This window comes from Mytilus californianus, unplaced genomic scaffold (genome assembly GCF_021869535.1).
Source record: "Mytilus californianus isolate M0D057914Y unplaced genomic scaffold, xbMytCali1.0.p SCAF_10, whole genome shotgun sequence".
Classification (NCBI taxonomy): Eukaryota; Metazoa; Mollusca; class Bivalvia; order Mytilida; family Mytilidae; genus Mytilus; species Mytilus californianus.
The window spans coordinates 76774365-76789274 of record NW_026262582.1 but is presented as its reverse complement, the minus strand read 5'-3'; the positions used below and the strand labels follow the sequence as shown (position 1 = coordinate 76789274).

General features: G+C 33.8%; 2 protein-coding genes across 10 annotated transcripts in view; both read left to right on the top strand.

The window, feature by feature from the left end:
- The window catches only part of LOC127718575 (uncharacterized), a 37104-nt gene extending 31261 nt beyond the window's left edge, over window positions 1-5843 (top strand). Inside the window, exon 5 of the mRNA XM_052224644.1 lies at window positions 4582-5843. Coding sequence (XP_052080604.1) covers window positions 4582-5516 — 935 coding nt within the window. The 3' untranslated portion in view covers window positions 5517-5843. The remainder of the gene's footprint in view (window positions 1-4581) is intronic.
- Window positions 1-9793, top strand: part of LOC127718574 (serine/threonine-protein phosphatase 6 regulatory ankyrin repeat subunit C-like) — a 184171-nt gene extending 174378 nt beyond the window's left edge. For all 9 annotated transcript variants that reach the window (XM_052224640.1, XM_052224641.1, XM_052224642.1 and 6 more), the window contains 2 exons: window positions 5842-6356; window positions 7356-9793. In XM_052224640.1, coding sequence (XP_052080600.1) covers window positions 5842-6356; window positions 7356-8681 — 1841 coding nt within the window. In that variant the 3' untranslated portion in view covers window positions 8682-9793. The remainder of the gene's footprint in view (window positions 1-5841; window positions 6357-7355) is intronic.
- Window positions 9794-14910: the final 5117 nt, after the last annotated feature.

Here is a 14910-nt window from a genome sequence, read left to right as displayed (position 1 = left end):
ACTGTTAAGTTTTTGTGTTTTGGTCTGTTTTTCTTAATATATAAGCAATAGGTCAACTATATTTGTTGTATGGAAGAATTGTTAGCTGAACATGCCTGCCTAGCATGGTTCATCTGACCTTGACCTCATTTTCATGGTTCATTGGTCAATGTTTTGTTTACTTGGTTAATGTTAAGTTTATGTAACAGTTGTAATAAAGCTTTATATTTAGGACTATCAACATAATATCAATGATTAGTAAAGAAGGCGAGACATTTCAGCGTGTGCACTCTTGTTATTTTTAGCGAAGTTTCCAAATTGGTCCAAATCTGGGTTCAAAATCATGTATGTTTGATTTCAACAAAAAAAATGTATGGGGTTACTTGATATGCTGAATCTAACCCTGTATTAAGATTTTGGAGTTTACGCCCCATTGTCAAATTGGTCCACATTTAGGTTCAAAGGGTCCAAAATGAAACTTTGTTTGATTTTATCAAAAATTGAATTATTTTGTTTTTTTAGCTCACCGGGGCCCAAAGGGCCCCATGTGAGCTTATGCCATCACTTGGCGTCCGTCATCGTCCGTCGTCTGTCGTCTTAAACTATTTCAAAAATCTTCTCCTCTGAAACTACTGGTCCAAATACCTTCAAACTTTAACTAAATGTTCCTTAGGGTGTCTTGTTTATAAATTGTATCCGAAGTTTGTATCCATCGACAAACATGGCCGCCATGGCTAAAAATAGAACATAGGGGTCAAATGCAGTTTTTGGCTTATATCTCAAAAACTAAAGCTTTTAGAGCAAATCTGACATGGGGGTAAAATTGTTCAATTGGTCAAGATCTATCAGCTCTGAAATTTTCAGACGAATAGAACAACCCATTGTTGGGTTGCTGCCAACGAATTGGTAGTTTTAACAAAATTTTTGCAGTTTTTTGTTATTATTTTGAATATTATTATAGATATATATAAACTGTAAGCAGCAATAATGTTCAGCAAAGTAAGATCTACAAAAAAGCTTATATGACCATAATTGTCAATTGACCCCTTAAGGAGTTATTGCCCTTTAACGACAATTTTACACAATTTGTTCATCAAGTTTGATAACATTTGAAATCTTCTGCTCTGAAATACAGGTGAGCGATTCAGGCTCTTGAGAGCCTCTTGTTTATATGAAGATTTTAATTTGGGGGCCTGTTTTCATATTACTCCACATTAAGAACCAAAGGGTCCAAAATTAAACTTTTGTTTGATTTCAACAAAAATTGAATTATTGGTGTTCTTTGATATGCTGAATCTAACTGTATTTAGATTTTTGATTTTGGGCCCGGTTTTCAAATTGGTCCACAGTAAGGTCCAAAGGGTCCAAAACTAAACCTTGTTTGACTTTAACAAAACTTGAATTCTTGGGGTTCTTTGATATGCTGAATCTTAACATGTATTTAGATTTTTGAGTTTAGGCCAAGTTTTAAAGATGGTCCAAATCGAGGTTGAAAATTAAACTTGGTTTTATTTCAACCAAAATTGTTCTTTAATATGCTGAATCTAACCGTGTATTTGGATTTCACTTTATTCAGTTTAGGTTATTTTGGGAGAAAAACGAAAATGAAGGTGTCCAGATATTGTTTCCGTCATAGAACGGACTTTTAAGTCATAGGTTATTTTGGGAGAAAAACGAAAATGAAGGCGTCCAGATATTGTTTCCGTCATAGAACGGACTTTTAAGTCTTAGACAAGACTTCCGTTAAGGCCTACTTTTATAATTACACATATCTTTCATAAGTACTTGGGGACAGGACATTATTTTCGCGTTTTTCTGTATACTATGTCCATACATATACTATAAATAAAGTGTATTTGCTATTTACTATCAATTCCAAGTTTACTATCCACAGCGATCACTGATATATTATAAAGAGAGTCTCTATGTAATCAGGATATCAGTGACCACCGTGGATAGTGACGATAGTAAACTTGGAATTGATAGTAAATAGCAAATACGCGTTATGTATGGTATATGTATGTTCATAGTATACAGAAAAACAGTTAACACAAATATTACGAACTTTGGAAAAAAGGTAGAGGGCTAAAAAAAAATTGTCCTGTCACCAAGTACCTATGACTTTTGATACCTTTCCTGAAATTCTCCAGTCATAAAATCTTTTACAAAAATTCATCCTACAACAGTTTACATACTTTCAACCACGCTCTAAATGCCCGTGATTTCGCGGGTGTCACTGATATATTATATATATATATAGAGACTAACTCCAAGTTTACTATCCACGGTGGTCACTGATATCAGAGACATATAATATAATATATGTCTCAGCTGATATATTATATAAAGAGTCTCTATATAATATGTCAGTGACCGCCGTGGATAGAAAACTTGGAATTGGTAGTAAATAGCAAATGCACTTTATTTATAGTACATGTATGTTCATAGTATACAGCTGAAAAACAGTTAACACAAAAATTACGGACTTTGGAAAAAAGTTAGAGGTCTAAAAAAAAATTGTCCTGTTACCAAGTACCTATGACTTTTGATACCTTTCCTGAAATTCTCCAGTCATAAAATCTTTTACAAAAATTCATCCTACAACAGTTTACATACTTTCAACCACGCTCTAAATGCCCGCGATTTCGCAGGTGTGTTCTAGTAATTATTAAATTAATAGAAATTGTAAGTAGATTCATGGTCTCTATCATCAAACTGGCATATTTCAATTTATTTTCATACCTTTACCTTCTGTACTCCTGATTAAAAAACATATACAAAATTCAGAAAGGAACTCAAGAAACACCTACACTGATTTGGCCATTGACAGAAACCTTTATCTCTAATATAGACATGACCAAATCCAACTTCAGGTAGTCAAAGAAAGGCAGACACAAGAAAACACAAAAAAAAACTACTGAAACTTTCAAATGATTTTTATTTGCAGATAACATTAAATATCAGATAGAAGTAGGTACAAATATTTAAAACATCAGAACAATCAGGTTTATGCTAGGACAGTATTTTCATCCTGACTTTATATATTGTAGCGTAAACGGGTTTTTCTGTGTATGCACGGATGTTTCTTTCATATTTTGTGTCATGAAATTATACCCCCCCTAGCTCCACCGTTTACTTTACTGCTAGAGAGGGTTCGGCCTGTGCTTTCGCTCCAGGTCTTCGGACAGCATACTGACAATACCAAGAACCAATAAATTCAACTAATGACAGGCATCAGAAACCTAGAAATGACAAGAGATGACGATTCCGCCAAGCAATGTATTCGCTCATATAACAAATAACCAAGATTCATAAAACAGTTTCATATTTAATAGACAAAGACAATAAGACACAATATCGCGGTATCTCCATATGAAATTTTAATCCTAAAATTTCAATACATTTTCGAACCTCACCTTATAGCTAGGATAAAGTGGGGCGATGCATTTGCAGTGAAAAATACCCATAATAAATTATCCTAGTAAAATGAAAGTGTAGGGTCTTAGTGCTAAAAAAATGATTATAATGAATATATTCACACAGTAGAAATTTAGGCGTGACCGATTACTTAAAATATCAAGAGCTGTACACTAGTGGTCCTTAACAAAAACTAAATTCAATCAATCAAGTTCGTGACATCTCACCTTCTGAGATAAAATATAAATATACCCACTGTTTCCCACCGACTTTGTTTGACTAGAACATGAACCTCGTAATTCCATGTACCAGGGACCAAAGTCAGTCCAGTAAAAAAAAACCTTGCATTGAATCTATTCCCGTTTAATTCTCAGTCCAACCAGAGCAATGTCTGAAACACATTTTTCCATAACATTGACCAGTTCAAGACCATAAAAAAACATGCGATAATACAAAATTAAATTCCAGAGTATGGCTTGAACAATTCCGAAGATTGATGACTGTTACTCCAAAATATCCCTCAGATTAACCATCTTTCTTCAATATCGCTACCAGAATGTATCCCATTTCTTTATGAACACGAAATCATAAAATATCTACCTAGTGTACAATTCCTTTTATTTTTTGGAACGGAAATGTAAATTATGAATTTAGAAATGTTTGACTCGAAAACCAAAAAATGTATCAAATGTAAAGAAATAAATATTTAAGTCAAACATTGAAAACGAATAAAATAAAATCTAAAGAACAACTTACCAGTACAAAAGTTTTCCCCAATCTAAAGATATATTGTCCAGACGAGGTTTAAATATCCAAGTCTGGACATTGAGTCTCAAGCACGAGAAAAATGATCCCCAAGAAAAGTAAACGGACAAACCTAGTTATATATAATATCTAAAGATAGAAAAAGGGAATTTACAATGACCCATAAACGTTACAATATTCATCTTAATCAGATTAAAACATGAAAAAAGACAAAAAAGTATGTAGACATACCTTCTCAGAAATCAACCACAGGGTAAACATCTGCATATACTTATGATGCACACCAAAAGACTATAAAAGTAAATTACAATTAATTCCTTATTACTGCATACAAATCTTTACTACAGCAACCAATTGACTAAACTATGTATCTTGACATTTCTATGTCAATTATGAAATATTCCTTAATTTCTATTTCAGCAAGAATTAAAGATACACTGAAATCCTGGAAGGACAATGATGATAAGATGTTTATAAACACAACAGCTGCCCGGTATATACTCAAATCTATACAGGAAAACAGTTGTGTAACTATTACTGCTAGTTCTGGTGTAGGAAAAACATACACTTTTCGACATACAGCTTTACAATTGGCAGAAGAAGAGTATGATGTTCTTCTTGTGACAAAGCCGAGTGACGTTTTGAGGTTTAACAATCCAAATAAGAAAACATTGTTTGTTATTGATGATTTATGTGGGAACTTTTCAGTTGATCAGAGTGACATTAAAAGTTGGGAACCAGTGATGGAGGATATAAAACAGATTCTTGATAAAAAACAAACAAAAATACTTGCAGCGTGTCGGTTACAAGTGTACCAAGATGAAAAGTTTGATTCTTTATCAGTTTTCAAGTCATGTGTATGTAACATGTTATCAGATAACATCTGTTTGTCAAAAACTGAAAAGCATTCCATAGCTAAGTTGTATCTTAAATCAAAAGCCTCTGAGATTGGTGACTATTATGATTTATATGACTGTTTTCCACTTTTATGTAAACTGTACCATGATAATCCTGAACTTACTGTTTCAGATTTCTTTCAGAATCCATTTTCAGTTTATGAAGCAGAGATTGACAAGCTTCTGAAAAAAGGGTATCACACTAAATACTGTGCTTTGGCTTTATGTGTCATGTTTAACAACATGTTGAATGAAGAAATCTTGACAGGAGAAGTGAATGAAGTAACCAAAGCTACCATCGAGAACACGTGTGAGTCATGTCAATTAGATAGAGGAACATCTAGACTTGTTTTACAAAATGAACTAAACTCACTTACACATACATTCATAAAGAAAGAACAAAACGTTTACAAGATAATACATGATAAAATATTTGACTTTTTAGCTTACTACTTTTGACAGAAAATAATCCCTTGCTTGATAAAGAACGCAGACATTGGTTTGATCAAGGAACGATTTTTATTAGAAAGAAAGGAGGACATGAACCAGTTTATTACTATTATACCACTAAAGTATCATCACCTGTACATACAGAGAATGATTGATGACTGGTCAAAGGTTAAGGTACAAGGTGTATTTAATAACATCAATATGAATATTCCTCAGTTCAGACACAAATTTCTCTCCTTTTTGAATACACTAGATATATCTTACCAGAGAAAACTGGCACAGATCTGTGATAAACGTAAACGTCAGTCACCCCTCATGATTGAGTGTGAACAAGGTCACACAGAAATAGTTAAGATGTTGTTAGACAATGGAGCAGACTGTAATAAATGTGACCGGATGGATCAGTCACCTGTAATGAAAGCTTGTTATTATGGTCATACAGAAATTGTAAACATGTTGTTAGACAAAGGAGTAAAATGTGATAAATGTGATGAATATGGTCAGTCAACTGTAATGAAGGCGTGTAAACATGGTCATACAGAAATAGTAAAGATATTGTTAGACAGAGGAGCAGACTGTAATATAAGTGACAAATGGGGACAGTCACCATTAATGGTGGCTTGTGAGCACGGTCATACAGAAACAGGAAAGGTGTTGTTAGACAGAGGAGCATACTATAATAAATGTGATGAAGATGACAATTCAACTGTAATGAAAGCTTGTGTACATGGTCATACAGAAACAGTAAAGATGTTGTTAGACAGAGGAGCAGACTGTAATAAAAGTGATAAAGATAACAAATCACCTGTAATGAAGGCTTGTGAACATGGTCATACAGAATTAGTAAAGGTGTTGTTGGACAGAGGAGCAGACTGTATTAAACGTGACATCTTCGGACAATCACCTTTAATAGTAGCTTGTGAAAATGGTCATACAGAAATAGTAAAGAATTTGCTAGACAGAGGAGCTGACTGTCATAGATATGACGATGATGACAACTTTGATAAGTCATTTGTAATAAAGGCTGATAAACATGGTCATACAAAACTACTAACGAAGTTATACAACAGAGAAGCAGATTTAAGCAACTGTGACGAATATGATCAGTCACCTGTACTGAATGCTTGTAAACATGGTCATACAAAACTAGTAACAATGTTATACGACAGAGAAGCAGATTTAAGCAACTGTGACGAATATGATCAGTCACCTGTACTGAATGCTTGTAAACATGGTCATACAAAACTAGTAACAATGTTATACGACAGAGAAGCAGATGTAAGCAACTGTGATGAATATGATCAGTCACCTGTACTGAATGCTTGTAAACATGGTCATACAGAAATAGTAACAATGTTATACGACAGAGAAGCAGATGTAAGCAACTGTGACGAATATGATCAGTCACCTGTACTGAAGGCTTGTAAACATGGTCATACAAAACTAGTAACAATGTTATACGACAGAGAAGCAGATGTAAGCAACTGTGATGAATATGATCAGTCACCTGTACTGAAAGCTTGTAAACATGGTCATACAGAAATAGTAACAATGTTATACGACAGAGAAGCAGATGTAAGCAACTGTGATGAATATGATCAGTCACCTGTACTGAAGGCTTGTAAACATGGTCATACAGAAATAGTAAAAATCTTTTTAGACAAAGGAGCAGACTTAAATGGATGTGACTTGTTTGGTAAGTCACTTGTGATGAAGGCTTGTAAACATGGTCATACAGAAATAGTAAATATTTTGTTAGACAGAGGAGCAGATTGTAATAAATGTGACAGATGGGGTTGTTCACCTGTAATGAAGGCGTGTGAATATGGTCATATAGAAATAGTTAAGATGTTGTTAGACAGAGGAGCAGACTGGAATCAATGTGACGAAGATAGCAAGTCACCTATAATGAAGGCTTGTAAACATGGTCATACAGAAATATTAAAGATGTTATTAGACATGGGAGCAGACTGTAATGAACGTGATTTGTTTGGTAAGTCACTTATAATGAAGGCTTGTAAACATGGTCATACAGAAATCGTAAACATGTTGTTAGACAAAGGAGCAGACTGCAACAAACGTGATGCAAAACGCGAGTCACCTGTAATGAAGGCTTGTAAACAAGGTCATATAGAAATAGTAAAGATTCTGTTAGACAGAGGAGCAGACTGTAATAAATGTGACAGTTGGGGACAGTCACTTATTATGGTGGCTTCTGATAATGGTCATACAGAAATAATCAAGATGTTATTGGACAGAGAAGTCGTCAGTAATGAATGTAAGAGGAGGGGTCAGTCACCTCTGATGAGTGCTACTGAACATGGTTGCACAGAAGCAGTACAGATGTTGTTAAACAGAGGAGCAGATTATAATGAATATGACAGGGTGGGTCAGTCACTTGTAATGATTGCTTCTGAATGGGGTTATACAGAAATAGTAAATCTGTTGTTAGATAAAGGAGCAGATTGTAATAAATATAACAAGAGGGGTCAGTCACCTCTATTGATGGCGTGTGATCGTGGTCATATAGAAATAGTAAAATTGTTATTAGACAGAGGAGCAGACACGAATAAAAGTGACAGCAATTGGGGACAGTCACCTGTTATGATGGCTTGTAAACATGGGGAAACAGAAATAGTAAAGATGTTATTAGACAGAGGGGCAGACTATAATAAATATGACAGCTGGGGTCAGGCACCTGTAATGATGGCTTGTAAACATGGTCATACAGAAGTAGTAAAGATGTTATTAGACAGAGGAGTAGATCATAAGAGATGTGACAACTGGGTTCAATCACCTGTGAAGGTTGCTTGTGAACATGGTCATACAGATATAGTAGAGATGTTATTAGACAAAGGAGCAGACTATAACAAACGTAACTGGTATGGTGAGTCACCTGTATTGAAAGCTTGTGAACATGGTCATACAGAAATACTGAAGATGCTATTAGACAGAGGTGCAGACTATAATAAATGTAACAGGAGAAGTCAGTCACCTCTACTTAAAGCCTGTGAACATGGTCATACAGAAATAGTGGAGACTTTATTAGACAGGGGAGCAGACTATTTTAAATGTGACTGTAATGGTATGTCACCTGTTATGATGGCCTCATTAAACAGGTACAATGATATAGTCACTTTAATAAAGGAAAAGTCCAGGAAGAGTTCCAATTAGTTTATATATGTGATAAAATTGTTAAAATGATTTTGAAACATCTGATATTACAAAGTATATTGACAGGCTTATATTATGTTTGAATGACGTATATAAATGTGTTGAAGACAAATGCAAAGTTCAATACCACTATACATGCTATAGTTAAACAGTATGTAACTTTTCTTAAGATAAATCCTTCGTAAAGAGATGAGCTACTGTTATAAAGATGTATTCTGACTTTACAAAGAAATATGTTGCTACTGGGGACCTTGTTGGTCGGGTAGTTTTAGTAGTTGATCTACTGTATCACTAGCCTGTCAATGCTGGTGTTGTCAGTTCAAATCCCACCCGTGGCAGGAGTGCACGATTCCAATCTTAATTGACTAGGATTGTCAGTTTTCCTACCCAAGGTCGTTGTTTCTATCCGGGGACTCCGTCTCCACCAAACAATAAAAAACCGCCATGAAATAGCAAAATAGTGCTGAAAGTGCCGATCAACACCAACCAATCTATCAATCAATAAGATACTGTTGTAATGATTTTTTCTGAAATTATTACGCAATATGCTATTGATGTTAAGATTTATTCTGATATTACTCAGCAATATGCTATGGGTGTAAAGATATATTTTGACAGAATAACACATAAAGCAAAATGCTGCTGTTGTAAATCTTTTTTTGCGGTTAGGGCTTTGCTCATTGTTGAAGGCATTACAGTGACCTATAATTGTTAATTTCTGTGTCATTTAGTCTCTTGAGGAGATTGTCTCATTGGCAATCATACCACATCTTCTTATTTTTATATAAGGAGAAATGGTAATTTCTAAAATTATACAGAAAAATGCTTTAGTTGTTAATGTGGTATCTGATATAATAAAGCAATGTGCTACTGTTGTTAAGAGTTTCACTGATTTACTGTTAATGTATGTATATATGGTGCAGTTTTATATACTAAATGTTTTTTTACTAATATAAGATATGCTATTGTTTGATAGGGATGTGCTACTGTTGTAAATAGATATATGTTTTATTGTTGTAAAAATGAATTTGTTAATGTTGAAAAATATATATGTGCTATTGTTGTAAATATATTAAGTTATATTGTGAAATAAAAGTACAGATATCCTTTTATTCTGATTTCATTTTTTTATGCTTTGAAGAATAAAAAGTTAAATCTCAAAAATACTGAACTCCGAGGAAATTTCAAAACGGATAGTCCCTAATCAAATGATAAAACACATCAAACGAATGGACAACAACTGTCATATTCCTGACTTGGTACAGGCATTTTCAAATGTAGAAAATGGTGGATTGAACCTGGTTTTATAGCGCTAAACCTCTCACTTGTACGAAAGTCGCATCAATTTCCAAAGAATTAAAGTAAAGAATTTTGTCTCAGTTAATGGAAGGTAAAGAATTTTATCTCAGTTGACTGAAGGTCTATTAAGCTTTTATCACAAAAGAAGGCTATAAATTTTGGGGTCATTAGGTCAACCTTTCAAGGCCGATGTAACCAAGGAAATGTTTTGGTGAGATAATTAAGTTTCGTTTGTTGGTTTACATTTGAAACGTTTAAAGACAAAACAAATAAAAAAGTCTAGGAACCCATTGATAAGTATGTCAAAGTTCAAGGCCACGGCAGCATTAAATAGACACAAAATATAGAAAAAATGAGATGCTTGTTTTTTTTTCTCGGTTGTTAGTATGAAAATATGAAGATTTGTTATGATTTTTTACCAATGAAATACTTATCCAGAGTATATGATTAAAATGTGAACAATTAAATGTCACCATATGACCTTCAACAATGAGCAAACCCATACTATATAGTAAAGAGAAGCTACGATAATAATAATTAGGAAAATTAGTACGTCTATATTTATCCTGGATTTTAAGTATTTGTATTGTAATCTGATGAAGTCACGCGATGAATTAGTAAACAGTTTGTTTTGCTTGCAGTAGCTTTCTCTCTGGACTTGTCCATGTTTTGTTTTTCTCGGACTAGGATGCAAGCAGCTGGACTGGTGTACGAGGTGAGCAAAAGTCGCTTATCCTTTTGTAGAACCGGATGTTGTCTCTAGGTTTATGAGATTGCATGATTGTCACTTATTATTCCGAAGTTTTCTAAAGAAAGGGCTGAGATATTATAATGGTAATTACGTCCATATTGATAAATACTTTTTCAGTTTATTGAATGAAATTTATGTATTATTGACGCCCTAATCCGGGGCGAAGCATGATTGTTATTGGCCCTTATTTTTGGAAGAGTGATTGTGGGGCGAACCCGGATGAATTTCCGATCATTGTGTGTTTGAACGTTAAGTGGAGTTAATGTTAGGTTGTTGCTATAGCTACCCATAAAGTATAATTACGTATGTCGAAATCAGAATAGACAGTTCACAAACAAAGCATCCGAATCAGCTGTTGCAAAAACGAGGTCATACATGGAATAAGGAGGATATTTCAATGTATTCGTAGCCCGTGAAGGACAATGGATGATGAGGGTTTCCATGATCAGAAGTGCCGATTAAAGATTAAATCTAGGACTTTGAAAAGATAAAACATGGACTGTGGTGCATAAAATGTAAACAAAATCAATTTCGATAACGTCATTTTACAGTTGTCAGTTGCGAGTTACAGTTTTGGTGCATCTGTGTTTTGTTTTGTTTTTTGTTTTTTTTTTATGAGGGTAAAAGCAAAAGTGGGGTTAGTTTTTAACAAGTAATAAGAATATCCGCTAGTTCGGAGCCTACTAGATTTTGCTGTCCTGCAATTTTGTCAGTAACTATGGTAAACATAATACTGCCAAAAGAAACAAGTACTTTTTGATTAATTTGAATCAATGCAAATTCACTATTTTAATTTGCGCCTGCATTTGACCTAATTCCTTACACGAGGTGGTCTCAAGATGCAGCTCTATTCTGAGCGGGAATTTTGTTTCGGTATGCCTCGGAATTCAACTCTCATTTATCATATGTATTAAGGTTCAATGTATAGTTTCTATTCGGGTATTAGTCGATTCTTTTATTTAAACGTTGGCCTAAGCTAAACAAAAGTACATTAGTAGAGGACTAAACGGAGGCCCGGGTCCTCCACCATATATTATAACATAAAAAGATAAAGGTCGTTCCTGCTATACTATAACAAATGATAAGAAGGACGTTGGAATCCATGTAAATGGTATATATAGAATGTTGTTATGTTGTGAAGTTAGCTGTTGTGTTGATTCCTGGCAGAATCTCAACAGACAAACTACATCTGTGAGAGCTGGTACTTGGTTGTTATATGCTGGGGGAAACTAGCTGTTGACAATGCCTTGGATGGAGTATGGCATTGCTGCCGATGTAAAGGCATGCCGGGCGTTGTTGCCGATGTAGAGGCGGGCCGGGCGTAGTTGCCAATGTAGAGGCAGGCCGGGATCGACTGACACCTATAAGTTTCAAAATTCAAACTTTTTAATAAAATAAATAAAAACAAAATAAAAACAAAACAGTTACAGACAATAATAAAGTAAAACAAATATTTACAATTATTTCCCTAATAGAAAACAATAAATATCGTGATAAAACTTCATTTATGAAAACTTTTAATTATCTTTATTTTAGTTTAACTTGATTAGAAATATTTTTCTTTAAATCTTGATAATTTAAAAATCATGGCTTACCTATAAGTTTCAAAATTCAAACTTTGACGTCTCAAAGCAGAATTTCTACTTATATAGCTGTCATTTATTTGATGGTATGCCAACGTGGCTTTCTTTGTCAGCATAAAATTAGAAATTACCAAATCTGGTTATTGTCCGAAATAAGGTTAAAATGTTGTATAATTAAATGTCCCATATAAAATAAAGATGTCACTTTGACATTGGGGATAATGAATAATCTTTAAATGACCAGAGAACAGTTTGCCTTATCCCACGGTATATAATAGTGATTAACAAAATCATTACCTTTCTTATTTAAATAAAATTTAATTAATAATTGTAACGTCAGCAATGTCCAAAATTTATGTCAAATATCTGTCACAATAGTATTCCGAAAATAAAACAGATGAAACCACTTTTGTAAATCGAATGCAAAACACATATTAACAATAATGTCGAGCTTCAAGATAAATTCAAAAAGGGGAGTCCATTAAACCTGACATAAACCAAACAAAATATGACTATATCGGCCAAAGTAAGTCATCGGCTGTCATAATCCTGATTTTATACAGGTATTTTCGAAGGAAATGATAGGAAGTATTGCTGTTCTGGCTCCAAAAAAGGTACAGCCAGAAAAGTTGGCAGTTCATATTTTGTTGTCACTAGTTTGACCAGCTTTTGAGCAAGCTATGGAGTCTTTATTTCGAATTCCTCTAATCAAATTGAAGCTTCGATCAATTTAATTTAATTTTCTTATGCGCTCTACACCATTTAAATTGAAGAGATGATCTGTCATGTAATGTATTGCACTGTTATGTTTTTTCTTTACTGTTGAAGAAGAAAATTAACAAGTTTCACTGTACTGTTGTCTGAAGTTGAGGAACGAATGCCAAATGCAGATACATTTGTTAATTTCAACTTTAAGTAAATTTCAAAAAATAATTTTTGCTCCCCTTTCTATCATGTTTTAGGAGACACCATTTGTTATTTCTGTAGTACAGTGGTTTCGATTATTCTCATAGCCAATTTTCCGAATCTAATTATACAATTAAGTGGAGTATGCTTATAATATTCGACATCTGAAATTATGGGGTCAAACATGATTGGAATACAGGAAATCCCCCCAAAAAAGGCGAAGACCCGTGACCCATTTGTGCAATGTTGAATTAAATTCATGATATCTATCTCATATGATATTGCTTTAATTCTTTCAATAAAGTTTGTAATAACGTTCTGTCTAGTTATTGTTTACCTGCGCTTCCTTTTCTTAGTTGACAAAAAAATTAAATAGAATCAGTTGTAATGCTAATACAGTGACCTCAATAGTTACCGTATATGTAAAGCAGTAAACATTGGTAGAGGGGCTCTTTACATTTGTTTCGCACGAGCGTAGAATGTGAGAAAATATCAGAATTACAGTAACTGGTTATGTATTTTTTGTCTATTTTAACTAAAAATATGAAACGTATATTTTAAGGTCATACACAATTTTATTGTAATCCTCTGCCATGTAAAAAATGGAACCAAATCAATCAAAGCTTATGAAGAGTGTAAACCAGTGGATGGTATTTAAAAGTTTAATAGCAGGAATATTATTTTCTAATTCATCCAGAAAGTAATTCTTTATAATATGTGTTTTAGCTTCTGTGACAAAACACTTTTCTTGACGCCCTTTTTTTGGTAATTGTATTATTTTCTACTTTCTTATTGCATGTTTTTTCTGTTGGTTGGGTGCTGACTCATACAATTGGCACAAATTACCTTTTCTATGCATTCCCTCCGTAAGTTTTCTACCCTACAATTTACACGTGGTTAAAATCAGTCACTTGTCAAAAATTGAAACATGTCCAATATCACTTCACAGAGATTATGTTTTTAAGCCAATGATTTGATTTTCTCAATTCTGGTTCCGAGGCCGAGAGGATACATCTCTTACATGCCTTGACTTTACTTTAATTTCAAATTTAAAAATACTTTGCATATTGTAACCTTCGTCCCCCCTCCCTCCACACACATACACTGCATTCAATAAAAATCGATTTCGAAGAGAAACGTCATCACCAAAAGAAGCATTGGAATTCTGTCTTTTAGGTAATTTTAACGGTGAAAAATGGCAGTTAATTTACCTGATCAATTGAGCCATATTTTTTCACCAGCCTTAAGCTCGAAAATGTCAATTTTGATTTTCTTGGATTTATTTATAATTTTAAATCAAAATAACCCAGGTTAAACTTCGTAATGAAGCATTTTAGGATTCATCATTACTGATTTTTGTTCAAACGAATTTTACAATAAGATACAATAAGATTCATGTATGACACAATTTTGAAAACTCAAAAATCCTCAGCGCAGGACTTTACATCCTCAGCGCTGGACTTAAAATATTCAGTGTTAGACTTTCCATCTTCAGCATTAGACTTTAAATCTTCAGCGCAAGTTTTTAATCTTTAGTGCACTTTTTTAGATCTTCAGCGCTCGACTTTACATCTTCATCGTTAGACTTTAAATCTTCAGCGCTAGAATTTCCTTATTCATTATTAGACTTTAAATCTTCGGCGCTTGACTTTACTTTTCCAGCGCTTGCCTTTACGTCTTCAGCTAGCGC